Source organism: Nycticebus coucang, chromosome 6, assembly GCF_027406575.1.
Source record: "Nycticebus coucang isolate mNycCou1 chromosome 6, mNycCou1.pri, whole genome shotgun sequence".
NCBI classification, from domain to species: Eukaryota; Metazoa; Chordata; class Mammalia; order Primates; family Lorisidae; genus Nycticebus; species Nycticebus coucang.
In genome coordinates this window covers 58777480-58805025 of record NC_069785.1, presented here as the reverse complement: position 1 = coordinate 58805025, position 27546 = coordinate 58777480, and the positions used below count along the sequence as shown (strand labels likewise).

Sequence of the window (27546 nt, the reverse complement as noted above, 5' to 3'; positions counted from 1 at the left end):
TATCAACATATTGTGGTGTGGCATTTTTTTCCCTCTACATTGAGTATCACTAAAAATAGTTAGGTTTCTGTTCTGTGAACATCTTTGCAAGAAATTTGCTATTTTTGTTCCTTCATTTCTATCTATTGGTTTAAGAAGCGTGAGTTCCTGATGAGAGCTCATCTAATAATTGAGAGAAGCTAGCTTTTTAAGGGATTATTTTATATTGTCAGACCTTAAGGGCTGAACGGTGTGAGCTGAAAGTTTACGGCTCATGCCCTTTACTCTTTTTGTAAATATATAACCAATACTAGAATTTTCTATAGGTGTTTATAGAGCTGATGTTAAAGGAGGAAAAGATATTTCAAGGTGTACCATAACTCCATTTTAAAGACAATTAGTGTTATAAATGTATGAAAAAGAGATACATGTTATAACCTGATGATGATTGCTATCCAGATTGATGACATGATCACCTAGTTTCAAGATTAGTTCTGTTAGGGACTCAAAGCGAATAATTATTAATAGTTGACCTAGTCTGAAAATTGTTTTGATTGAATAACTTTCTTTCAAATTCAGCAAAGAGCTTCAGTAAGCTGTTTTAAATAGGGACTCCCATTTATGTTGCAGTCTCTGCTGTTGAAGGTCATAGTTCCTATTCAAAAGAACCCTTTTAAGGAAGCTGAAATAGCAGAATGTAAAACTGAAAAATGGACGTTGCCTGCAAAGGGCATAGTCTGCAAGTTAAAATGAACAGTCTGTGCTAACAGTAAACCAGTATCATTAAATAAAACAAAAGGTTCTTGTAATTGTAGGCATTAAAATTGCTGTTACATGAATTTAGAAACAAAGACACAAGTAAAAATACCAGTAATTTGTCTTTTAAGCAGCTGGAATCTATTGTATATCTTCAAGGCCTTAAAGATTTCTCATGATTCTGTAACTGCTTTTGGTGGTGGGGGTTTTTTCCTTTCAGTACTCTGTTTTAAAATGTAAATAGTATTTCAGGTATAAAAGAAGCTTGATCTTTTATCCAAAAAAAATTTTAATGATCCAAAATAATGATTAAGAGTTTTATCAAATTAAAAGTGATGCTTCAGATCAATTACATTAATGACATATTTTTAAAACAAAGATGAAAAGAAGCTTATTTAGCCATAAGTGATTATTTATAGTGTATACTTTTCTAGAGGACTTTAAGAATTCTGAGATTTTATTTTGAGTCATACCTATTTAAGATTTAAGTTTAAATATTTATTTGCAAGATTTCCTTTAGTTTTTAAATCTAAATTTTTGCACCTGTTGACAATCATTTATAGGTTTATGAACCACATGAAACACCATTTGGAACTTGAGAAGCAGAGCAGTGAGAGCTGGGAAAACCATACCACCTGCCAGCATTGCTACCGTCAGTTTCCCACACCATTTCAGCTACAGTGTCACATTGAAAGTACACATACCCCTCATGAATTTTCTAGTGAGTTATAATTTCATTTAAATATTGAATATTATTGATTTTGATGATAAAAATGTGAGAATATGTTAAGTCTGTTAGAAAAATAAGGATAGGGAATAGATTTGGAATTTGAGAGTAAAATTGAAAAGTTAACTTTTAACTTTGATATAAAATTAGCTACTAATATTAAAGTTCCTTGGATCATCATTTTGAAATATGAATTTAGTGTCCTTCATTTAAGCTTCAATTATAGTTAAAATCACAGATTTTGGAGTTGGATATCTTAGATTCAAATCCTAGATCCGCATCTTAATACAGCTACATGATTTCAACCACATTACTTAATATTTGAATAATGGAGATATAGAAATACCTTCCTTGTAGTGTTAGAGGAATTGAGTTAATGTAGGTAAAGTACTTAGCACTGTGATTGAAATACAGTGAACAAACTGTATAAGTATTCACCAGCACCAAACTACTACTATTTCTATCGATAATGGGTGTACAAAATACGATTTTCATGTTTGTATCATAAAATGCTATAATACCTTTTCCTTTTCATTTTTAGCCATTTGTAAAATCTGTGAATTATCATTTGAAACAGAACATGTCCTTCTACAGCATATGAAGGATAATCATAAACCTGGTGAAATGCCATATATCTGCCAGGTACACACACATTTTATTATTTTCTTAAGTGGTTTGGTTTGTTTGTGTGTTGTTTTGGTTATAAAATTTAACCCAATTAGATCAGAAGTCAGCAGATTTTTTTCTTTAAGGCCAGATAATAAATATTTCAGGCTTTGAGGGTTATGTGGTCTCTCTTGAAACTAATCAACTATGTTATTGTAGCAGAAAGGCAGCCATAGATGATAAGTGAATGAATGGGAGTGTTTCAATAAAACTTTATTTATGGATGTTGAATATGAATTTCATATACTTTTAATGTATGATATTAGTCTTTTTAAAACTGCTTAGATAAAATTGGTTATTAAAATTAAAGTTCTTCTTCTTTTTTTTTTTTTTTTTTTTTGTGGTTTTTGGCCAGGGCTGGGTTTGAACCCACCACCTCCGGCATATGGGACCGGCGCCCTACTCCTTGAGCCATAGGCACTGCCCTAAAGTTCTTCTTATAAATAATTTGTTAGTGGAAAGTCCTGTGGCATAACTCATGCATCATATGACGGATAGACAGTGAGCTGGATTTGGTCCACAGGCTTGTTATTTGCCCATCCCTGTACTGGACAAAGGAGAGCCCTCCTAGAGAAAGACAAGCATATGGAATTATTATATAGGGAAGAATGTAGGCATGCAAGGGAAATACAAGATGCAATTAGTTACAAAGAATTCTACCAAATACTTTGGGACTGTATTTTTTGAGAATGTGAAGTAATGGGAAAGCAAGCAAAAGATAAATTGCCACTGCCATAAACCTAGGAACCATTTATAGTCTAAAGGAGAATGCTGTTTTATGTAGCAGACAAAATCATTCATTTTGACCAAAAGATAACAGAGCTTGAAAATTCAAATCAAGATAGGAGGTGATAGATTAAAAAAAAAAGTGTAATCTGGTTATAAATTTGGAATGTAAGTAACTTTTATGTCTCAAAGGTGATCATTTGGTGCTTGCATTAGTGGGATTCTTGATTATATAGGTATCAGAACTAGAAGGGTAGTACATGTACATTATGTTTTTCTAAACAAATGATTCATTGTTGTTACTTTATAATTGCATGTCAATTATAAATTTTCAAGTTAAACTAAGCCTTCTTTCTGTTTCTAGGTTTGCAATTTTAGATCCTCATCATTTTCTGATGTGGAAGCTCATTTTAGAACCGCCCATGAAAACACTAAGAACTTGCTATGTCCATTTTGCCTCAAAGTTATTAAAATTGCAACACCCTATATGCACCATTATATGAAGCATCAGGTGAGATTTACAAGTTCTTATTTGTGCATATTGTCTTAGCTAAAAGATTGATTATGACTTAGAAATTTGGTCTGCAAGGGAAGCAGAGTTGTTACAAATACTGTGATTAACTTACACTTTATGTTGAATTACTTATGGGACTTGCACTTCTTTTCCTTACTTTTCTGGTGATAGTTTGGCTCATAAATAATGAAAACTCTGAAAGAGAGCTAGAAATAGGAAACCTAGGATTGAGAGAAAAAAGAGAAAGTGAATGGGATATCCCAAAGATTGCATATTTTGGGTTTTAAGAGTAGGTATGGGAATGATTTTGAAGAGAGTTATCAGAAGTAAGGAAAAAGATGAGTTTGAACTAACAAAGAAAAGAAAGATTGAGGACTTAGAATCTTATTTTCCGCTTTGTCTTCAAACTTTATTTCTACTTTTTAACCCCCTTATTATTATGAGAAGACATGCCATTATTGACCTTGGTCCATATATGAACACTGTCAGAGAACTCCTGATACATTTAGATCATAACTTGTTTCCGGGATGCCTTCTGCCTATTCTACTGTATAATTTTTGGGACCTGCTCTTAGTGCTTATACCTTTTCTTGGTTCTTTTTCCAAGCATTAAACCATCCTTTGGGCAAAAAATTTTGATGCAACACTTATTCTATTCTTGAGTGCTTGAAAGAATAACCTTGCCTTTGCCAAAATCAAAAGCTGATGGATTTACTGAATGTGATCATGTAATCAGGTTTTACCAGCTCACTAAAAAGCTGAATACATTTTTAATTATTAGTTATATTGACACACCAACTTATTCAGCGCTGGTTTTAGTCATTAGTTAATTGTGAAATCAATTTGTGATTTTTAACTAGGGAAAGATCATAAAAGAATTTTCAAATGAAGTTGGGATCACCTGTGTTACCATCTTTCTACATATCCTTGAGAAGTTTTGGCAAGATCTTCTAGGGTTTTCCCAACATTATTTTATCAGGAATTAATAGATGTTTTCCTCAAATTGTCACTGGTAAATAAATTTGGTAAATGCCTAGATTTACAAAATTAGAGTCTTATTTAGAAGAGGACTTCTCAAAGCTTTAATAGGCTAATGGACATAGTAATTCTCCAAGTAAAGGATAGAGTATTTATCATTCCTCAAATTTATTTACTTATTTGACCGTTGAACACTTTATTTGCCCAATACTTATTAACATTTCTTGATGAACAGAGTTTGGGAAACACTATTATTGATATTTGGTATTTCATCTTTGTACTTTAATTTAGAGAAATGAGGTATAAAGCGGTAAGTAGCTCTATTTCATTGTGGGGCTTTCAACATAATCTTTCTCAGATGCTTTATGAAACATTCTTATATGGACTAGTAAATCCCAATAAGGACATGCCTTCTCATAATAAGGGAGTTAAATAAGTGAGACAGAGATGTGGGAAGAATGATAACTGTGACAGAGATTTATGGGCCCACCATGTGAGTGATATGATTTATAATTGTCTTCTTACTTGTTAGAACTTTCATGATTTATTCCTACATAGTAACAAATACTTTTGAAACCCAAATCCTAATGTAAGGAATGTTTTACAAAATGAAATGATATTTTGATATTATTTATGATAGGAGATGGTAAACTGATAATTTTTACATTATTTAGTTATTAAAATTAAATTAGAATAGTTACAGGACATAGGATTTGTGGTTGTAGAAATTACTTTTCCTCCTTTTCTTTTTTTTTTTTCTGAACAGAAAAAAGGAATACATCGTTGTACAAAATGCAGACTACAGTTTTTGACATGCAAGGAGAAAATGGATCACAAGACTCAGCATCATCGAACATTTATAAAACCGAAACAACTAGAAGGATTGCCTCCTGGAACAAAAGTGAGTTCAGATATGTTACATTTAAACTTTTTGTATGATAATAGAAATTAACTCCTGCTTGGCTTTATCTGTTGAATATAATATTTTAAAAAATGACTTTGGATTTTTATTAAGACTTTAATTTTACTTTTTATTATTATGCCTAGGAAAAAAGTCTCCTAACCATTGTTTTGAGTTTAGAGATGGGTGTTATGTTGGCGTGGTGTTACTTTGTAAAAGGTCAAACTAGATTAATTGTTCATAGGTCAGTGGGTTGTTTCAATATTTTATAGGCTGTTTTTGAGGTATTACGGTTGATAGTGTCTTGTGTTGGTTTTAGCTGCAAAAATATAAGGTGCTTGAAATCAGGAATCATGTTTTATTTATCTCTGTGATCTTTAGCCTCTTATATAGTGTTTTGAATGCCATAGGTTCTCAGATGTTTGTTGAAACTGTTACTTCTGAGTCTGCTTTCAGAGAAGCAAGTTCTACTACTGAGTAGCATTGTGTTTTAAGTGAGCAGACACATGTCTGACTGCATACTGATGATTATAATTTACTTTTCCTTTTTTGCCTTATATACATCTTTTTCTCTGACTTCTTTATATACAGTCAGCTCTTGAATATTTGCTCCAGTGGAGGGAAACAGAGACATGGATAATCCAAAGTGAAATAACCCCCAAAACATTTATTTTTGGCTTTGGGTACTTACCTTTGAATGTGGGTATGTCTGTTATTTGAATTAACTAAAACAATATAAAGCCATGCTCTGAAGACCTAGAGCAAGAGAAGCTATCCAGCATCCTTCCCTGCAATCCATTCATTTCATGCTGGGACTAGACATGCAGAAAACTAATGTAAGCAGTGCAGTCCTCTCTCATTTCTCCCTTTATTAATAATATTAATGATAATGATACTAAATGTTTTTTTTTTAGCGCTTTAGAATTGGGCTTTCAGTGTATTTTTCATACATTCTCTTATTTATTTCATGCAACCATCTAGTGAGGTTAACAAGGCACATAAGCATCAGTCAAAAGCTTCATATTATAGTTGTGAAGAGGCTTAGAGAGGATAAATTGTTTATTTAAGGTCACATGGTTAGGAAGGTCTTTTGATTCCTGGTCCATTGCTTTTGTATGATGCCCTAGCACTTGTATTTTATAGGACTTCCTCATAGTCAAGCAGAGACTAGAGTCAAGTGATTAATGAGAATGACGGTAGGCCAACAGATGTAACATTTTCTCTTTCTGAATACTAAATGATAATCTTTATATTAGTTACCTTTAAGATAATTTTAAATATTATTAAATTCTCCATTTAGTGTAATAAATTGATGTAACCCCTCCCATAACATTTGTAAGCGTTTATATTTGGCAATGAGCTACTTGTAAGAAGGAGGTAACATTTACCATAGATATGTTTGTTTTATAGTTGTTAAAGGGAGTTATGGGCCTTTGTAAAGTTAATTTTGGGGCCTTGAGATTTGAGCACTCTATGTTTGTACATTTTTTTTTAGTTATATGACAGCATAAAAATAGCTATGGAATTTACTCTTCTGATATTCTTAATTTGCATTAACTCCTGATTATCCATAAATAACTATGTTAACATATAACTGATACCAATATAAAAATGTATTATATCACAAATGAGTAAATATCAAGTTTAATATTATTTAATTGGTTTGAACATTTAGAATAAATGGAAGACTGACATGATTATCATTTATATGTGCTGTTTTCAAAATACTTGATGTTTAATTTTTTTGTTGGGCAGTGATACTTTATTATCAATGTAGTGATTAATTTTTTAAGGCAGCTATTCTCTTCATTTTTTAGGTTACTATTCGTGCTTCAGTCGGACCTCTTCAATCAGGATCTTCACCTACACCTTCCGTTAGTGCAAGCTCTTCTACCCTTCAGCTCTCACCTCCAAGGACTAAAAACGTAGCTGCTAAAAATCCCACAAAACCTAATACAAGTAAACCTGATATAACCAAATCCAATGCAAGTAAATCTAATGCAAGTAAGCCCAATGGAAATAAATCTAAATACAAATCAAAAATCTCTAATGTGCAAAAGAAACAAAGCACATTGGCTAATAGCAATAAAAAAAGTAAAGTCAATACAGCATTGAGGAATTTAAGGTAATCTTTTATTCCTGATATACAACTAATTTAAACGTATATATAAAAACTTTATACTTTAGATATTAGAACATTAATAAGGCTCTCCTTTATAATTTTTGTCTTAAAGTATATTTTTATCATTTTTCTTATGTCTCCATAAGGTATCGTCGGGGCGTTCACAAGTGCATTGAATGTTGTTCCGAAATAAAAGATTTTCCAAACCACTTTCCTACATATGTCCACTGTAGTTTTTGCAGATACAACACTAGCTGTAGCAAAGCCTATGTAAATCATATGATGAGGTAAGATGAGTTAAACATGTAAATTGCCAATTAAAATTGTAGTTGAGAAAGTTTTTGTTTTAAAAACAAAGTTATTCTATTATAAGCCAGTGTTTCTTTTCAAGTTGCTAAAAGGGTCTAGCAATAAAGAACTTCTAAGATAGTCCCTGGTCCTGTTTCCTAGCATAGTAACTAAGATATTACTGGACTAAAATTGTAAGAACAGTTAAACTAATGAAATTAGGATAGGTTTTTGGGGGAAATAATTTTTCTTTGGGAGTTTTTTCCTTCTAAGTGTTTCAAAAATGTTTATTTTTTAAGTAAAATTCTAAATGTTTTAAATTAATTTATTAAAAAATACACGTAATCTCATGCGTGTCATCCTTTTTAAAGCAGTCACTTTGATAGGTTATGATTTTCATTGATATTTGGAACTTTTTGGGGTTTGTTTCCCTTTCTTTCTGCCTTTCTCTGTATTCCATCTCTATTTTTCCATCCATCCATCCCATCTATACTTATTTCCATTCAGTGAAAATGAGAGACTATTCTAGTCACTTTTGGAATGCTTTTTCATTAATTCCTTCAACTTAGATTATTTGAGTACTTACTATTTATACTATGCAAGGGAAAGCCTTTAGAGCCACATTACTATCATTTGGATCTCATTAGTAGGGGAATACTTTAATTCTATAGGATGGATTTTTATTTTTTAAAAATAGCCAAAAGTTCAGATATAAATCCAATAGGTTGCTTATTGCTTAAGTGAAGTTCCACTTAAAAAAAAATCAGAATATAAACTTTAAATGAGTTTCTTGCTTATGGTGACCTCTGTGTTACTTTCTGTCACTACCAGTTGCTGCTTTTAATGATTTTCTCATCTTAGTAGCTTCAGCACTTCCCTCACAGTTTATTCCCTCCTCTGGTTCTCAGCCTGATAGCATGGTACCTTGACCTCTTTAGTGCTAGCGTTTTACATCAACTTTAAAGTTCGTGTACCCTCTTCGTTACCACAGTACCATTTTAATTTAATCCTATATACTGTTCCTTCTTTTTGGTTTCCTATTACACAGTGATATTCAGGGGCTTTGACTTTTTTCCAGTCTAGCAACAGCACTCATATAACTTTTTAGTTAACCTCACCCTGAAAGTCTTCTTTCTCAGTTGCAACTTTATTTTCGTCCTATTAGTCATGCTTACCTGGGATAAAGGCCAGTGTAAGACTTGAATCTCTTCCCCTTTTGAACTTTATGCTTAGTTCTAGACTACCACACTGTGCTTTGATTCAGTCGATTCTGAATCCATAATCTTTAACTTTGATTGGGTCTTGTCTTTTTTCTTTTTAAAGAATTCTATTTTTACCTACAGTGTTTACCCTAAAGATTTTTAGTTTCTCTATTGTTAACATGCCCAACTACTCAATTGAAGATCATCTTTTTTGTCTTTCCTAGAATTACTTTTTCAACTCTTAAGTATTTTTCCTGTTGCCTTCATTCAGACATTAATGTCAGAAGTCAAACATGTCCCACTTCTCCAAAGGTAACGCAGTCTTTTCTCCAATTCACCATGCCCTTACTCAGTTTTCATCTCTTTCTCTCTGCTTCCTTCTACCTAAAAACATTTTCTAGTATATTTTTTCCCCTGAAAGAGATTTGTCCCTACTATTTTCCTTATTTTTTCCCTTTTTTTTACCATCAACATTTGTAAAAAGTGTGTTACCAGCTTTATTTGTGATTCTTTTCTTTACTCTTTGAGTATCATTCCCACTTACCAACTAACACTGCCCCTTTAGAGATTATCTGTTATGTACATTTTTTTACTTTTTTGAATTCTTACTCCTGTGCGACTTCTTCAGAGTATGTGACATTGTTGTCACTTTTTCTTACTAATTTATTTAATTTTTCTGGCAGCCATATGAAATGGACAATTTAAAAAATTATTTTAAAAAATTGTATGTATACAGAATAGTTGTATCTATTCTGTACAGTACCTATACCCTACTACTACCTATAGTAGTTATAGGGTGTAGGTGATATTTTGATATAGGCATATATTGTATAGTCATCAGCGCTGGATAATTGGATATGCATCACCTCTAACATTTATCATTATTTTGTGTTGGGAATGTTCCAAATCTACTTGTCTAGTTATTTTGAAATACATAATCAATTATTGTTAACTATAATCACCCTATTGTTCCACCAAACACTAGATCTTATTCCTCTGAAATGATTCTCCTCTGTCTCTTCTTATTCGGCTGCTGCTCTATCTCATTTCCTTTCTTCTTTCAACTCTTCTTGCCTCTTTTCATTCTCTTTCTTGGTAACTTAACCACTTTCAGTTTTAGCTTTCAACTTTTAATCTTCAAATTCTAATGCTTAGTTTTCCTGTGATCCAACTCTAGGTTTCTGCCTGTTTTGTAGACATTAATATTTTTACCTTAGACTCTCTGGCATAGGAAAAGAACACAAGCCAAGCATTACTGTCGATCCAGGATTCACATGATACCGTCCCAATACTCTTTAAGCTTCATCTCTTTCAGGGAATCATTTGGGTGAATATGGAGAACCATCTGGAAATAATTCACTGTCCCCAGTTTCTGTCCTTTTCTTTTTTTAAATTCAGAGTCTTACTCTGTCGCCCTATGTGGAGTGCTATGGTATCATAACTTACAGCAACCTCAACTCCTGGGCTCGAGTGATCCTCTTACCTCACCCTTCTGAGTAGCTGGGACTACTGACTAATTTTTCTATTTTTAGTAGAGATGGAGGTCTCACTGTTCCTCAGACTGGTCTCAAACTCCTGAGCTCAAGTGATCCATCCTCCTTAGTGGCCCAGAGTGCTAGGATTACAGGCATGAGCTATCATACCTGACCCTGTCCCAGGTTTCTGAAGCTCATGAAGTTCTTTTGATCTACTATACATCATGGCTTCCTCTAAGACTCCATCTGCCTCCTAGTGTTCTGTACTAATACCTCATTTTCTCTAACGCAGGACTCAGACATCCTCTCCCCCAGTAAACTTCTGGGTGTTATGCTGATCTCTTATTACTTGCCAAATATATAGCTGCCCAAAGGAGGCTTTAAATTCTTCCCTTAATTTATTGAAAATCAAATTGGAAGATATTTTGTATTTCTTAAACTAAAGACCATTCTCTGTCCCATTTATCATAGGGTTCCTACCTGTCTTGTAGAACTTCCAAGTCCATTATGTCTCAGAACATTCCCAAATGGCCCCAGATTCTCTATCCTTTCCCCTACTCCCATTGAACCCCAACCCTTCATTGTCTGTCATCAGCCCTTAGTCGTTGTTAGCCTCATATGAAACTGAAAGCTTCCCTTGCCATTATTCTTAGTGTTTAATAGATAGCTCCTTTATTTTCTTTTTCTCAACTTTAGTGGTACCCTTGCTTCCCTTACTGCCTTAGGTACCTCCCACTGAATGGTTCACTCTTACTTCTTCCATTTTGCTTGAGGTCTTTATATATATATGTAGAAGAGGTTCGTTTTCATCAAATGATGAAAGTAGCCTATCAATTGGTCTTTTCCCTTCTGGTCTTATATTCTTAATCCATTACTCTAAAGTCTCTATCCTCATTAGTTGGTGAATCTTACTCAAAGTATAGTTTCACTTATAATTCATTTCTACAGTGACTTCCTTATTCTTTGTTACTTCCCTGAATGCCCTTCCCTCTCAATTCTTCTTGAAGTGTCTGATCACCACCGTCATCCTTTCTTTGAATTGTGTACCATTCATCTATTTTGCCTTTTATTTATTGGTTTACTGCATTATCTCCTTGAGAAGAAAGGACTATTTGTATTCATCATACTACCTAGGACATTACAAACTGGAGGTGATAGTCATTATTTGTGTATAAAAGGTACTAAATATAATCTCAAAAGAAGATATTAAACAATCTTGAAAATGTTGGTGCAATGTTGAAGTAAGACTTTTTCTAAGAAAAGCATCATTCAATTCAATGTGTAATTTAAAAGTGATTCTTTTTTAAAAAAGTAGCATTATTTGGGTTCATTTGTATTTCTGTATAAGTTGCTTTTATTCCTCAAAATGATGCATAAGAAGGCTTTTTTAACTAAGAGATAATTTAGTTAAAATATATAACTAATACATCCATTTTGTAGCAGATTTTATTTCAGCCAGGTTCATTTCCACAAATATTCTTTTTGTACCTACTAGGAAGGCACAGTTTGCTCAGAATTATGGCAAGGTGGTGGTGAAGAATCAGAAAAATCTGGATTTAAATTCAAGCTTTACCATTTATTACCTGTGTGGACTGAGCAAATTGTTTAACTAACTCCCAATTTGCTTTCCTTGAAAAGAAAGTTATTGTGATTATTAGAGAAAGTGTACTTAAAAGTGCTTAGTAAGATTATTAGCACGTAGGGAATATTGAAGTATCAATAAATGGCTATTAATTTCTTTTTTTCACTTTATTTTTTTTATTAAATCATAGTTGTGTACATTAATGCAATCATGGGGTACAATGTGCTGGTTTTATATACCGTTTGAAATATTTTCATCAAATTGATTAACATAGCCTTCACCGCATGTTCTTAGTTATTGTGATAAGACATTTATACTCTACATTTAGTAAATTTAACATGTACCCTTATAAAATGCATCGTAGGTGTGTTCCCACCAATTACCCTCCCTCCACCAATCCTTCCCCCTCTGGCTTTTAATTTCTAACTTACATTTCTAGGATTGAGGGTAAAAGTGCTGGACTTTTTGGTAGGAGATATAGATTTACTTAGCTTAATGTGATAAATAATGATAACACAGGGAAGGTAAGAATGAATTCTTTAAATAAGAATAAAGGAAGACTTTCTATAAATGATATTTCATTTAGGCATTAAAGGATAATTTTTTAAATTTTCCAAGAAAAAGACAGTTGGTATAAAAATTTGTTATTATACAATAGACATAGTACTATTTTAAAAGATCTGGTTGAGTTCATTATATATAGGTTTGTTGGCACTAAATAATATTCATTAATAAGAACGGTTCAATTACTGTGATAGCATCCTACCTGGTCTTTTGTCTGCAGTTTCCCCCCCCCCTTTTTTTTTTTAATTCTTCCTTTCTTCTGCTGCTAGAATAGGCATACCTGGTCTGGTTGGTTTTTGGCTTAAAATCCTTTCATTACCTAACATTGATAGGATGATGTTTAAATTTTCTAGAGAATATAAGACCTTTCAATATCAAATTCCTAACTACTTTTTTAGTTCCTTCAACTTTATTTTCTTGAATCCTTGTTTATCTTTATGCTTACTGTTTCTTTGCCTGGAAGTGAAATAGTAAGAACTTTCTTAATTGAAATGAACTCCTAATTGATAGCTGGCTTCCTTCCCATCTCTCTGCAGTTTTCCTTCATACAACTGCAGAACTTTGTATATGTCATTATTTATTTTTATCTTGTATTAATTATTTAAGAATGCATTAATTCATTTAGCAAATATTTATTAAACATTTTTATTCTGGGCCAGTCTCTATCTCCCTCCCCTTCTCTACCTCCCTAGAACATGAACTCTAGGACAGGAAATTTGCTTTTATTGTAGTATTATTAAATTCTTGTCTAGTGTTTAAATAGTAGGCAACAATCAATATTGTTGAATGTTAAATTGTTTCTTAGAAAATAAAATTAATTACTCAGAATTAAGACTATTAAGAAAGTTAAAGGGAGTTTTGTCCTCTGTTTTCTTGAGATATAATTTGCACACAATAGAATTAACCTATTTATAGAGGAAAGCTTATGGAATTTTGATAATGGTATCCAGGTAGCATTTTTAAAACTTGACATAGGTGCTACTATATTTTAATAAAATCTTTCTCTCTTTTCTTAATTTATTTTTAAATATTTTTATATTGTTAACTTTATGGAGATGCAATAGGAAGAAGAAAGGTAGTTTTTTTTTTTTTTTTTGGCCAGAGCTGGGCTTGAACCTGCCACCTCCGGCATATGGGACCGGTGCCCTATGAGCCACAAAGAAAGGTAGTTTTTAATTTGTGAGATGTGGGTCCACTTTTGTATTCCTATAATACACAAAACTATAAATAAGGTGCTTGTGTATTAAATACAGATAAATCAAAGAGGTGATATAAGTTCTCTTTTTTATAGGTGAGGAACTCTCAAAGCTGGAGTCAAACAATTAAAAGTTTAAAATTACCATCTTTATAGTATGGTACAAGTCATAGATGCTGTAAAGCCATCAAAAAGACTATATGTGATTTTTTTCTCCTCTTCTAGATAATTCAAAACAGTTTTCTTATTTGAAGAGGAAAGAAGAAATAACACATCTTGTTTTAAAAAACAAACAAAGAAAAAACTTACTTTGGTTCACATTTTTTTAGAATGCAGACAAAATCTTGGAGTAATCTGAAGAAACACAGTTGTGTATATAAATTTTTACATGTAATTTTTAGACTTCCTGACCTGATGCTCTCTTCTAAGAAAACTTTATTTTTGTGATGCTATCTTAAATTTATAAATTCTAATAGTAGTAACTTGCAGATTGAAGAAGTGACTATTAGAAATCTTCTGGAGTTATTTTCTGAGGATTATAAGTGGCTAGAATATTTCTTTTCCTGTACATACCTGTTATGCTGGTGACAGTTACCTTGTATCTGGATCTGGGAGTAACCATTGACTTGGTGTGTTAGCTACTGCTTCTCAAACTTGCTTGCATGAGAATCACTACTTGTTGAAGCAAATTCCTATGTCGTGCTGCCTCCAATATGTGTTTTGGGGGCTTAAGACTTTGCACACTTAAATACAAAGGTTCCCTTCTAATCCCCTGGGTTCCAAGATACCCAATGGAAGCCTGCAACTATGGTAATATTGTGCTCTATGTACCCATATACTGTAGTTTTTCTTATACATACTTACCTGTGATAAAGTTTAATTTATAAATTAGTCACAGTAAGAGACTTATAATAATAGTAACAATACAATAAAACAATTATAACAAGGTACTGTAATGAAAGTTATGTGATTGTGGTCTTTTTCTCTATCAAAATGTCTTATTGTACTCTATTGGGAGTACCTTAAAGCATGGAAAGCAAAACCAAATGGGGGGTGGGGCGCTATAAGCTCTCAGGTGATGTTGATGCTGTTAGTTTCATCCTAGCTTGCTAGTATAGTAAAATTTTCCAAACTAGAATTAAAAGGATATAAGAAAGCTATTATCATTGGCTATACCATTTGTACAGTAGTTTTCTTTTCCAGACTTAGGGTAAACATTGTTTTTACTCATGAGTGTTGCCTTAATTTGTTTTATAAAACCCCTACTAGTAATTGCAGAGAATTCTCTTAAGTGTTTGAATTTTCAGATGGTAAAGAGAGGCATTTAGTTCAAGTACTGTTTTCTTCCTACATCATTTGGGTTCTATTCTCCTCCCACCACACAAGCATGATAAGATTGGAAAGTGATTTTAAAAAATGATTTTGATAACTATTCGTATTACAGCAAAAATGTTATTAGCTAAAGTTCAGATTGTTTTTAACTTTTAACAGATAAAAATTAAACTTGATGCTTTTACTTTCTTTTTTAACTCTGAATATTTCCTTTTTCATATAATGGTAAAGGTATATTCCTAAACTAAGAATATGCTTAGGGAAATACGTGTCATTAGAAAATAAATTGGTAAAATAGAATATAAGGTAAAATGTAGAATTAAACAGGGATGACAGACATTTTCTTATTTACATCACAGTCTTCTATTTAAAAAACTTGAAGTTTAAGTGTAGACTAGAAGCACAGTTATAAATTAATATGACTTACTGCATAATAAAATTATTACAATCTCTTTTGTCTCTCCAGCTTTCATAGTAACCGTCCAAGTAAAAGGTTTTGTATTTTTAAGAAGCATTCAGAAAATCTCAGGTAACTAGTTGAACTTTTTTATTTTCTCTGTTGAAAAATTATGACCATTTTTTCACATAACTTTATTGAAATAAGATTTATATACTATACAGTTCATAGATGTAATAGGTTTTGGCACAGTCACGGAGTTTGTGTAGCAATCACCACAGTTGATATTAGTCCATTTTTTATCCTGTACCCATTAGTGTCATCCCCACTTCTGTCCAACTCTTCCCAACTCTAAGCAACCACTAATCTACTCTCTATCTGCATAAGATTTGCTCATTGTGGACGTTTCATATAAGTGTAATGATAAACTGTGTGATCCTTGTGACTGGCATCTTCCATTTACTACATGTGTAAGGTTTTCAAAGTTCATCCATGCTGTAGAATGTGTCAATACTTCATTTTTAAAACTGCTGAATAATATTCCTTTGAGGAACTGCCAGATTGTTTTCCAGAGTAACTTCCTTGGTTACATTCCTACCTGCAGTACATGAGGATTCCAATTTCTTCTGCTTGTTGTCTCTTTTTGATATAGCCCTCCTACTGGGTCTGAAGTGTTAACCTCATTGTAGTTTGCTGTAACTTTTTTCACTTGATGTTGGGATTCCTAACTTGAAAATCTCTAAATGATTACTACTGGACATTACAGAGTTCTGTTCATTTTATCCTTAGACCAGAGGTGTGATTAGCTATTGTCTTGCTAAATTTATTTCAGTAGACAGGCAGTGTCAAGATGAAACCTCCATGTATTTGCATTTTTAAAATGAGAGCAAAAATAAGGCTCTCCAGAAATATTTGAATATTAAAAATTTAAGCTTTTTAGTAAAGGGATGCTTTTTCAGTTTTGAGGTAAATTTCTTAAGCTACCAGAATTCTTGAAATTAACGTATAGTCTTTATAATCTTTACTTTTTTCTTTTTAAAATAATGAGAAGTATATAACTTGATTACTATGCAGAAAGAACTATTGATGACTTTTTCTAAGGGCATTGATGATTAGCTTTGGTTATACAACCCACTCAGAATCCACTGAGGACCATTGTTTCATATTTTTCTCATTTCTTTGGATTCGATCTTTGTTTATTTTGTTTATATTGCCATTGTTCCTTGCAATGTCAATGTCTTTGCTCTGTCAAACTAATCTGTAGAGATAAGTTTAGTCAGTACTTGTTCTGATGCTTTGGGTTAGTGGAAAAGGTGGAAGAGGGGATGATACCGTGTCTCAGGACCTCTGTATTTATTATTCCTTATGTCTAGTTTGCTTTTCCTCAGGTATTGCATGGTTAGCTTTTTTATCTCCATCAGGCCTCTGCTCCGATGAGTGAACCTTTCCTTAACTACTAAATTTAAAATTATTTTGTTTCCCCTCTGTTTCATCCCAGCATACTCTGTCTAACATACTCTATCTCCTTTTTCTCTAGAGTAGATCATCTGACATACTATAAGTTTTACTTTTTTGTTTTTATTGTCTTTGTCCTCACTGCCTTGTGTATAGTTTTTTTTGTTTGTTTGTTTCTGGCACATTTTAGATGAATATTTGTTGAATATTAATGTATTGTTGAAAATGGTGTAAATATTTGTTGAATATTTGTTGAATATTAATGTATTGTTGAAAATGGTGTATGTGGACAATAGGATCCATCTAGGATGTTGGACCAGTAGCTCACTGGGTGAGAAACATTTGATTGAGTTTTAAAAATATAGTAGTACTACTGTTAAAACATTTGCTGAATCCAGGAAAGTAGATGAAGCTATTTTAAATATTGTTTTTACTGAAAACTTTTATAAGAATGAATAGGGTTTTATTGCATTATAAAAATGAAATTTTAACTTGATTTTTACCTCACTGTTGTCAAGCCACGTCGTGTCTTTAGTTTTTAAACGAACTATAGTAGAAACTCCATAGTTGACCACCTCCCTACATTGACCACCTCCTTAAGCTGACATAATTTTCATAGACTGGACATGTACCACATGTACATGTCAGTACAGTAGAAACAGTTCCTTATGTTGACCACCTCTGTGTATTGACCAGTTCTTTACAGTCCCTTGGATGGTCAACCTACAGAGTTTCTACTGTATGTGTTTTAAGATCTGGGGTGTTTTTCTCTCAACCTGGGTAATTCTCAAATGGAGAATTGTTTCTACCGACAGAAGAGGCACAGGGTGCCTTCCAGTTGGAAGAAATAGCACAAATAAAGGTGCAGAAATGAAAAGTAGAAGGCATACAGAGGGAATGGCTAGTAGTAAGTGGCTAGCACAAATTTCATACATGTAATAGTAATAAAATTGGAGTCTGTAACAGTAGTTTTAAGCCAGGTTTTACAGTATTGAAAATGAGGCTTATGAGTTTGGACTTAATTCAGAGGGCATTTGGAGGATCATTGTTTTCTGAAGAATCCAGTGCTACTAAAGGAAGGTTGAATTCAAGGGTATGCAAGATAAGTTGTAGATGCATTAATCATATAGATTAGGATGACTGTTACAGCTATTAGTGTTTAGTAAGGACCTGTACATTAAGGTGGTAAGTTAGTCTTATGTCATATTTGTGATATAATATGGACTCTGGAATCAAAGTAATCAATTTCAAACCTGGTCCTGATCTTTACTAGCTCTGTGTCTTTGAAAGATTCCTAAGCTATCTCTGTCTTTATAAAAAGGTGATAAATGTAACACCTACATCTTTGGGTTGTTGCAAGATTTAGATGAAGTGATAAGTCTAAAAATTAGCCTGACACTGAGTAAGTAATAAATTGCTAATATTATAAAATATTTGACATACTGAATGTTTTAAGGGAGGAGAGAATCAGAGATTACTGTATTTTGAACTCGTGTCAGGAGAAATAGCATTATAAGAAAGTTGAATCAGGTGGAGTTAATTTTGGGAGGAAGTTTTGTGATTTTTAGTTTTATAAAGGTCAGTATTGATGTACCAATGTGACATTTAGGTATAAATACATAGCATGTTCTTAGACTACAGCTTCAGGGAAAAGGTCAGTCTATGGTATTGCTATTTGTTTGTATTCATATATTGATAAAACACTTAAATTTATGCTATGATACGAACTTCAAAAATATATACTTTTTTAATAAACTGATACTAATAATGATCACATTGCATAATCAAAGTTTTTTTTCCACCCATGGAAAAATAATTCATTAGAGGGATCGCAGAGATGCTCATGGACCCACTAAGTGGAAGAAGTATAGCCAGAACAGATAAGAGAAACAAAAAGTCATCAGGATCTAACGTAATTTCTCTCTAGTTTGACCTGCCGAAGTAGCACGATATTGTCTTTCTTATTATTTTGAAATTTGGTTTCTTTCTGCTTTCTTAGTACAAACTTTCTTTATTAGTGACCTAACTATTCCCGGCCACCCATGTTGTCTCAGATCAAGAAATTTGATAATAAAACCCAGTTAGAAATCCCTTGACTTAGGTATTCCACTCCTAGTCCGGTTAACTATGTCCAGTAATGGAGGCATGTAGACTACCACTTGTCAGTGAAGCACTTTCTAGTGTCTGAGAAGGAAGTTTATGGAAAAGACTGTAGTTAGTTATTTAAGCTAAGTATTTTAAATTTTAACTTTTCATAAGCATTTAAGATTAACTTACAAATGCCCATTTAGAAATCTAGTACTTTTAATCACTTTTAAGGAGATCTTTAATTAATGTATGATAAAGTTCATTTAATTTGAACAGACCAAATGTTTTCAAGAGTTCCATTTACAATTCAAATTACTTTAAATAACTTAACATTATTTGTATGTTTAATGTTTGATTTTCTTTTAAACAATGCTTTAAACTCTTGACCCAACAAACCCTAAGTGTTTATTAAATCTTGTAAGCATGAGAATTTAAACAAATAGTGGCTTTCTAAATTCTCTGAAACATTTCAGTGTTTTTAAAGGCTTAATAATATTTTAAAATACCTTTCAATGAAAAATCACAAGTCTACATGCATTTTAAATTAGAATCTTAAGGCCAGTGTCTTATGTTTTGTGCCAGTTATGTTTAAATACATCAAGAGCAAATGCTAAATGATTTGTTCCAGTGAGTATAAAAACTATTCCTGTGCTCATCAAAAAGTATTGATGACTGTTGGAATTGTTTCCTAACCTCTTTGAAAATTTCTAATGATACGTATTTCATTTAAGAACTACAGCACTCAGTCAAGTTTTGTTAAAGGGAAAGAGTATTTTAGCTCCAGCAGGTAGGCTAGTTACAGTGCAAGGGAGATGAGAAACTTAAACTTGAGGACTTCTTTTTATTAACTTCTTTGGTTAGTTTAATGTTAAATGATAATAGCACCAATGTTGGATGGTTACAATGAGATTCAAATGTAATATATGGAAAAACCATTGATATGTAATATATTAATATAATTGATGGCAGCTATATATCATGAAGTATTCTTAAATCCTTCATATTCTCTTCTAATTTTATCCTCAACCAAATAAAACATTAGATTGTAAGCTCCTTAGAACACAGACTACTTTTTTTTGGTTCACCATTATATTCACAAGACCTACTACTACAGTACATATATAAAGACAGGTTCAGTAAATATGTATTGAGTGAATGAATCCTATATCTTAACTTTGCAGATGGGCAGAGAGACAAGCAAAATGTGATTTGTCTAAGTTACACAAGTTGTTTATGGAACTAAGGTTGGCTGTAGGTATTTTGATTCCTAATGTTTATCAATTGGTATGAGAGGTAAAAGTTCAAAAAATAAATGCTTTTTATAAATAAATGGTAGAATAATTTGTACATGGCTGTGTTATTTTCTAGAGAATCAGTTTAGTTGTATGAAATTTATAGAACAAATGGAAAGTTATAGCTTGACACAAAAAGAAAAATCATGGAAAAATAATCATTGAACTTGTGTATAGATTTTCATAAAAGATAAAAACATTTTCTTTTATACTATTTGCTTTTTTGTTTTATAGGGGCATTACTCTAGTGTGCCTTAATTGTGATTTCCTAACTGATGTTTCTGGCTTAGATAATATGGCTACACACTTAAGTCAACATGAAACTCATACTTGCCAAGTTGTAATAGAGAAAGGTATGTATATATAACTATGTTATTATGGATTTTGACATTTTTGCTAGAATTTTTGGTCAGCCACAATATGAGCTCTTTATTGAATCATTATTCTCACTCATCATATATCATATGCTGTTGTAAATATAAAACTTTTCTTCTAATTTCAGTTTCTGTTTGTATCCCAACTTCTGAACATCTTTCTGAGTAAGTTTAATTTTTATTCAGTGCATTTTACTTTGATGGATTAGCACTACTGCATTTTAAATGTATCATTAACAGGAATGGAAAATATTAAAGTTTTTTTTTTTTTTTTTTTTTTAAGCTGCTTGTTGAAATAGGTTCCTGCTCTATGGAGCTCGTGACCTGGTGCAAGACATGTTGGAATTTCCCAAGTTCAAAGTTCTGAGATGTTTTCTTACACAAAGGCAGTTGAGCAGCCAAGTTCATGACACTAGCTCTCATTAGTTAGCTCTTTTCAGCTTTCAGATGTGACTAGATTCTTATTCCATCTTATCTTTGTGTCAGGTTGACATATTTAACATACACTTTTTTCTCCAGTTGGCACTCTCTAAAAATAACTTTTGTTGCTACAGTCTTTTCTTACATTGCTTAAAGTAATTTGTGTTTTTCTCTGCTGTACTTGCCATCAGAATAATACATTCTATATGATATGGCTGTTTGTCTTTTTGTCTGTTTTGTCTGCTTTCTTACTTTTTTAGGCCAGATGATTGTCTTTTACCTCATTCGTTGTCTGTCATTGTGCTATTTTTCTTATTTTTCAGATGCAGAAGCAGCCCAGAGATTTCAAAAAATGTCCAGGGTACACCTGGACAGTGTCCCCCTTCGATGGACACAACTGATGCCTGTTCTCTCTTTCCAAGGAATGTGAATAATTTGACTGCTCTAGGTTGTGGCCTCAAGAAATCAGATCTTGGGGAGATTCCCCTCCAACATGGTTGGCCTCCCGTAAAGCTGATGTTGATTTGGCCAGAGATGGCCTCAAGGCCCACCAAATTGAGCACACTTCCCACTGGGGGCTTTGGCTCATGTCCTTAAGCTTTTATGAGCTTATGAGTCATTTATGAGCAGGAGGAGCCCCCAAAATCAATGCTTCAACATCCAAGTTGAAGTGTAGTCATTTGGCTGCTGCCCTTAAATCCTTTATCATGAATGCAGTCCAAGGAGTATAAAAACTCTGGTTGTTAGGAAACCATGGTTACTTTCATATCCTTGGAACAACAGGTTTCTACAATTACGTTCCAAAATTGCAGTTATTTTCTCTGACATTTAACATACATTAAATAGTATTAACTCTGTAATTTTTTTAGTTATACCAATTCTCAGATTTTTATTTCTAAACAATTTAATTTTAATAGCTTAATTTTATGTTCTCCAAATTTATTGATGTCTATTTTGACAAGCTTTTCTTTAAAATTTATTTAGTGTTAGCTTTTTTTTTTAAGAACTCCAAGAGATTCCTTAGAATTTTCTACAGATTTCATATAGCTGCCTATTTGTAGCTTTTTAATTGGGCTGTTGCTCAGATCACTAGACATTGTTATGTCCTTTGTCCTGTCAGGATCATTATCATAATTGTGAGTTCTGAGGTGTAAAGAATTGGCAAAACTTCCTTTTGCAGACGTTAAAAACAAGTTTCAAAGTTAACATATTTGCACATCTTATATATATTATCTATTTAGCTATTAATGTTGCCTTTGGGTAAAGGTAACATATTAAAAAATATGTATGTGGTAACCAATAATGCAAGTGTTTCTCTCCTTTGTATATTTTAGATTTGGCATTTGTTTATTTTGGTTACATTGAATACAGACCTGATACTATTACTATCTTACTTTCTTTTAATAAAGAATTGTAAAGTGCCTCAGGAATTATTTGCTAGTGAATAAAAGTTACATAAATTTTATCCCCTAAATGGAAGCATTGCTTTGTCCTATGGAAGCTTTGTTACTTGGTCTGCAGACTGAGAGCTGTGTCTACTTAGTACACATTGGAGTTTTTCTTCTAATGCTATTCAAAGGTTACTATTTGTATTATAATAATCTCTCTAATTTTAAAGATTAGCAAAATGCTTTTTGTGGTCTTAATCCATAAGGATAGACAGGCTCTGAAATAATGATTCAGATGAGATTTTTTACTCTAAAAGCAGAACTTTTTAGTTTGTATTTTGAAACAAATTTAAAGCCAGTTTTATACAACCACTTATTATGTAATGTGTTCCGTGCAATTAATAATCAAAAAGTTGAATCTTAGTTTTAGAATTAGTTTTGCATTTCCAAACTAATTTATATTGTAAATGGAAGATTTTTCAAAATCTCCAAAAGTGGCTTGCTTCTTAGTAGTGGACTTAGTGATATACTACTAGTCTTTTTTTCCCCCCTTATCTCTCTAGGAAGTTTTGTCATCTGCTCTCTTTCTACCCAATTTTTAAAAATTGTGCCCCAAAACAGCAACTTCTTACCATTTTTCACATTAGCAGTATAGGAGTACAGTTGGCACTGCACAGCATATCCTTCTATTTTGGATTCTCGGAATCAGCCAACCACAGATCAAAAATATTCAGAAGATAAAAACAAAAAATAATAATACAACAAAAAAAAAATACAAGTAAAAATACAGCCTAGTAACTATTTACATAGCATTTACATTGTTTAGGTATTATAAGAAATCTAGAGATGATTTAAAGTACATGGGAATATGTGTGCAGATAATATGCAAATGCACCATTTTATATAAGGGACTTAAGCATGTGAAGATTTTGGAATTCTCAGTGGGGGTGAGGTGTGGGTGGGATGGTCCTGGAACCAATCTCCTATGGATACCAAGAGACAATTGTACTGCTTTGTATTCTTATATAGGATTCCAGTTTTTATAATGTGTATCAAATTCTTTCTTTTTTTTTCTGAGACAGAGTCTCACTCATGTCACCCTGGGTAGAGTGCCATGGCATCAAAGTTCACAGCAACCTCAAACACCTCCCAAGTAGCAGAGACTACATGCATTCATCATAATGCCCTGTTAGGGTTTTTTTGTTTTGTTTTGTTTTTTTTGCAGTTTTTGGCTGGGGCTGGGCTTGAACCCGCCACCCTCGGTATATGGGGCCAGCGGCCTACTCCTTGAGCCACAGGCATCTCCCTGCCCTGTTAGTTTTTCTTGCTCTTGCTCAGGCTGGTCTCGGATTTCTGAACTCAGGCCATCCACCTGCCTCAACCTCCCAGAGTGCTAGGATTACAGGCATGAGCCATCACTCCTGGCCTCAGATTCTTCAAAAGTGTGAATGAACTCTTATAGCTGGCCACCCGTAACTTTATTTTTGAAAACTTGGGCTAAATAAAACACTCAATGATCAGTACAAAGCTTGCTTAAGGAATTGCAGTTTGGTGCTAAGCTTTGGCCTGACTCTAATCACTCCTATTATCAGGTTATTCTAGTTTATTCACCTTTTAGAAATTGCTATTTCATGCATGTATACTTTTTGGTTACCACCAAATAACAGGTGTGATTGGTTCAGTTTGAGTCTGTTACTATTCTTAGAAAAATAACTCTTAACACATTGACTGCCACACTAGAAAAAAAATTTTTCCCTGGGACCAGTGCAGGGTTTTGCTGGCTGCAGCATGACTGCATGAATTGCCTGCACACCACACAGCTCCCAAGGCAGAGATGTGTGAGTTATATATGCTTCATAAAGTCCCAGGCTCAAAACTAGCATGAGTTAAATACAACCCATATGGCAGTTAGTGTGTTAAATTGCAGAGACTTGGATTCTTGCCTTATTTCAGTCAGATTTTGGCAAAACATCTTACTTCTTTGGCCCTCACTCAGCAAATATTTCCTGAGCATCTACTTTGTGTCTGGTACTGTTCTAGGTGCTAGAAAAATGGAGTGCATTGTCTACCTTCATGGAGCTTACATGTTAGTAATGAAAAGCAGACAATACAAAGTACATAAAATATATTAGGTGATGATCGATACTATGGAGAACAATGAAGTAGGGAAAGGGGATAAGTAGGATTTGGGAGGCTGTGATTTTAAATTTGGTGATCAGGGAAGGCCTCACCCAGAGATGACATTTGAGTGAAGACAAGGAAGGAGGAAGTAAGCCTCTTGGATATATATTAAAGGAGCATTCCAGAAAGAAGAAATAGCCAGTGCACATACCTTGACGTGGGATCATTTTTGATTTTAGGAAGTGCAAGGACATTAATTGCGATTTAATGGAGTGAGCAAAAAGAATAGTAGTAGGTGGCGCCTCTGAGGTAATTTGGGCCCTGCGGTATAGGACCTTAAAGACCATTGTAAGGAATTTGGCTTTTTCCTCTGAGATGGGAAGTGGTTAGAGGATTTTGAATAGAGGACACCTCAATAAAAACTAAAATAAACAAAATCCCCAAATATAGAATAGAGTCTCTATCACTCTAGCTGCTGTCTTGAGAATCTCTGTAGAAGATGTAGGGCAGAATTACGGTTATGTTAGAAGACTGCTGTTATAATCCAGGTAGGAGATGGTGGGACCTCAGCTAGGATGCTAGCATTATATGTAAATAGGGAGTTTAGTTTGGGTATTTTTTTGTTTTATCTATAAAGGTTTCATTGTGCACAGAGGAGAGGAGCATTTGTTGAGTCTTTCTCGGCAGCTGCTTTCCTCATGGCGGCCATGATGTTGCTCAGCTCCTCTGGCTTCCTCTTAGCCCTGACATGTGTCCCCACTCTTTTCTTGATGAACTTGAAGGCCCGTTTGCCCTTGAGACCGTGAGCAACTCCATGGCACGCTGCTCATCTGGGGGCAAAGCCACAAACCTGTCCCACATGAACTTTATGTGCTTGGTGGCAGCTGTGCCTTGGTTTGCTCACATACTTGGCCACCTTATGGCCCTTGTTAAGAACCACAGCCACCAGGGTAGCGCACAGCCCTGGCTGTGGACAGCAGCTGGAATCTCCTATGGCAGCCTCAGCAGAAGATGATTTGGGGTATATTTTAAAATTTTTTGATAATTTGGATGAGAAACGTGTGAAAGTACTGAGGATGCCTCCATCCTTAATATTCTAAACAACTGGAAAGGTGGCATTGATATTAACTGAGGTGGAGAAGACTGTGGGAGGAGTAGATAATGGTAGGGAAGATGAGAACATTGATTTGGGACATGTTTGAGTTCGAGATACCTTTTGTGTGTCTAAGTGGAGATGTTATATTTGCCTGTATGAGGTTAGGGGAGTGTTCTAGGACGTAAGTATCATTTAAGATTTTAAAATGTCATGAGAATGAAGACAGGTAAAAGTGGAGAAATCTTAATAAGATTGATGTATCACTGTTGATATTCTGGTTATGACAGTGTACCATAGTCTTACAAAATGTTATCATTGGGATAACTGGGCAAAGAGTGCCTGGGATCTCTAAGTTACTGCTTACAACTACATGTGACTCTATAATTGTCTCAAAATAAAAAATTAAAAGTCTGGGATCACCAGAAATACATGTACATACAGTGGAAATAGAGAAAGGGCAAGATGTACAGTCTCAGCTCTGGTTCAGACAGTAAGAGGTTAGTGGGAGGAGAAGGTATGGACAAAGGAAACTAAAAGGGTGTGGCCAATGATGTGGGAGGAAAACCAGGGGAATGTTAGTGTCCTTGGAGCCTATTACCCTATTTACAAAATGTGGGTGCTAACAATTGTTCTACAGTTGTGGGATTTTGTTGTTCAGTAATTCGTATGAGAAGGCAAAATTAGAATGCTCCGTATCTCCAGTAGCAGAAATAGTGACTCGATGTTGAGAAAATTAAATGCTCACATTCCTCCAAGGCATATTTAATTCTCTGCATGTACTTTTGTGAAAGTAATTCTCTTGGATTTCTATAAAAGATAACTAGATCCGTGCTTCCCAAATTCTGTACTGGGGAACTAATGTCCATAATTTATAAATGGTCTGGGGAAAAAAATGTTTCCATGGTAAAATAAGTTAGGAGATGCAAGTTAAATTCTTCAGTAGGGGATTTTTTTCATGCTCTATGTGGCCTGTAAATAGATCTAAGAATATTTATTTGACCTTGGAATTTTTTTCTTTCAATGTTTATTAACTTATGGACATTAATCTCCATAGAATAATGTGTATAAAGCTAATCTAGATTTATCATTATTCAGATGTTCTATTAAAAGTAGTTATGTAGGCTCAGCGCCTGTAGCTCAGTAGCTAAGGGCACCAGCCACATACACCGGAGCTGGCGGGTTCGAATCCAGCCTGGGCCTGCCAAACAACAATGACGTTTGCAGCCAAAAAATAGCTGGGCATTGTGGTGGTTGCCTGTAGTCTTAGCTACTTGGGAGGCGGAGGCTAAGGCAAGAGAATGGCTTAAGCCCGAGGGTTGGAGGTTGCTGTGAACTGTGATGCCATGGCACTCTACTGAGGGCGAAATAGTGAGACTCTCAAAAAAAAAAAGTAGTTAATGTAGAGTATTGACTACTAAGAACTCCTGACATTTTATTCATGTTTATTAATCATTTATAAGGTGAAGTTTATAACTAAATTCTAGCAAGTACGTTTTCATATTTTTAGAAATTATATCAGAAAAAAGTTATATTCTCATTTTGTTTGTAGACTAAGGAATATATAACAGAGACCAGTTGTTGGCTTGTTCTGCCTTGGTTGTAGCAACAAGGGATATTTTTGTTGGAGAGTATGGTCACCTAACATGATTTCACACTAAGAAGCTTAAGAATCTCTCATTATTTCTAGCTTCTCTCTGTAACTCCTCATGCTTAGCTTATTAGTCTACCCACTTACTCTCTTCTTGAGACTGTTAACTATTCCAGCCTTTTATCATTTATTAAGGAATTTCTTATTTTATAGTTTTACTTCCTTAAATAGCTTCAGAGGGATCTTTCTTAATACTAAGATTAGGAGTTTTGATACCCAGCTGCACATTGTGTACCCTCAGCCCTTAAGGAGACTTTGTG

General features: G+C 33.6%; 1 protein-coding gene across 4 annotated transcripts in view; it reads left to right on the top strand.

Annotated features, from left to right (window-relative positions):
* ZNF280D (zinc finger protein 280D) overlaps positions 1-27546 on the top strand; it is a 92880-nt gene that overhangs the window by 46084 nt on the left and 19250 nt on the right. For 3 of the 4 annotated variants that reach the window (XM_053594529.1, XM_053594528.1, XM_053594527.1), the window contains exons 11-19: positions 1299-1456; positions 2004-2104; positions 3219-3365; positions 5113-5247; positions 7065-7372; positions 7516-7656; positions 15474-15536; positions 20474-20592; positions 20742-20778. In XM_053594529.1, coding sequence (XP_053450504.1) covers positions 1299-1456; positions 2004-2104; positions 3219-3365; positions 5113-5247; positions 7065-7372; positions 7516-7656; positions 15474-15536; positions 20474-20592; positions 20742-20778 — 1209 coding nt within the window. Of the gene's footprint in view, positions 1-1298; positions 1457-2003; positions 2105-3218; positions 3366-5112; positions 5248-7064; positions 7373-7515; positions 7657-15473; positions 15537-20473; positions 20593-20741; positions 20779-21356; positions 22595-27546 lie in introns of those variants that run through there. The other variant, XM_053594530.1, reaches the window with a different exon arrangement.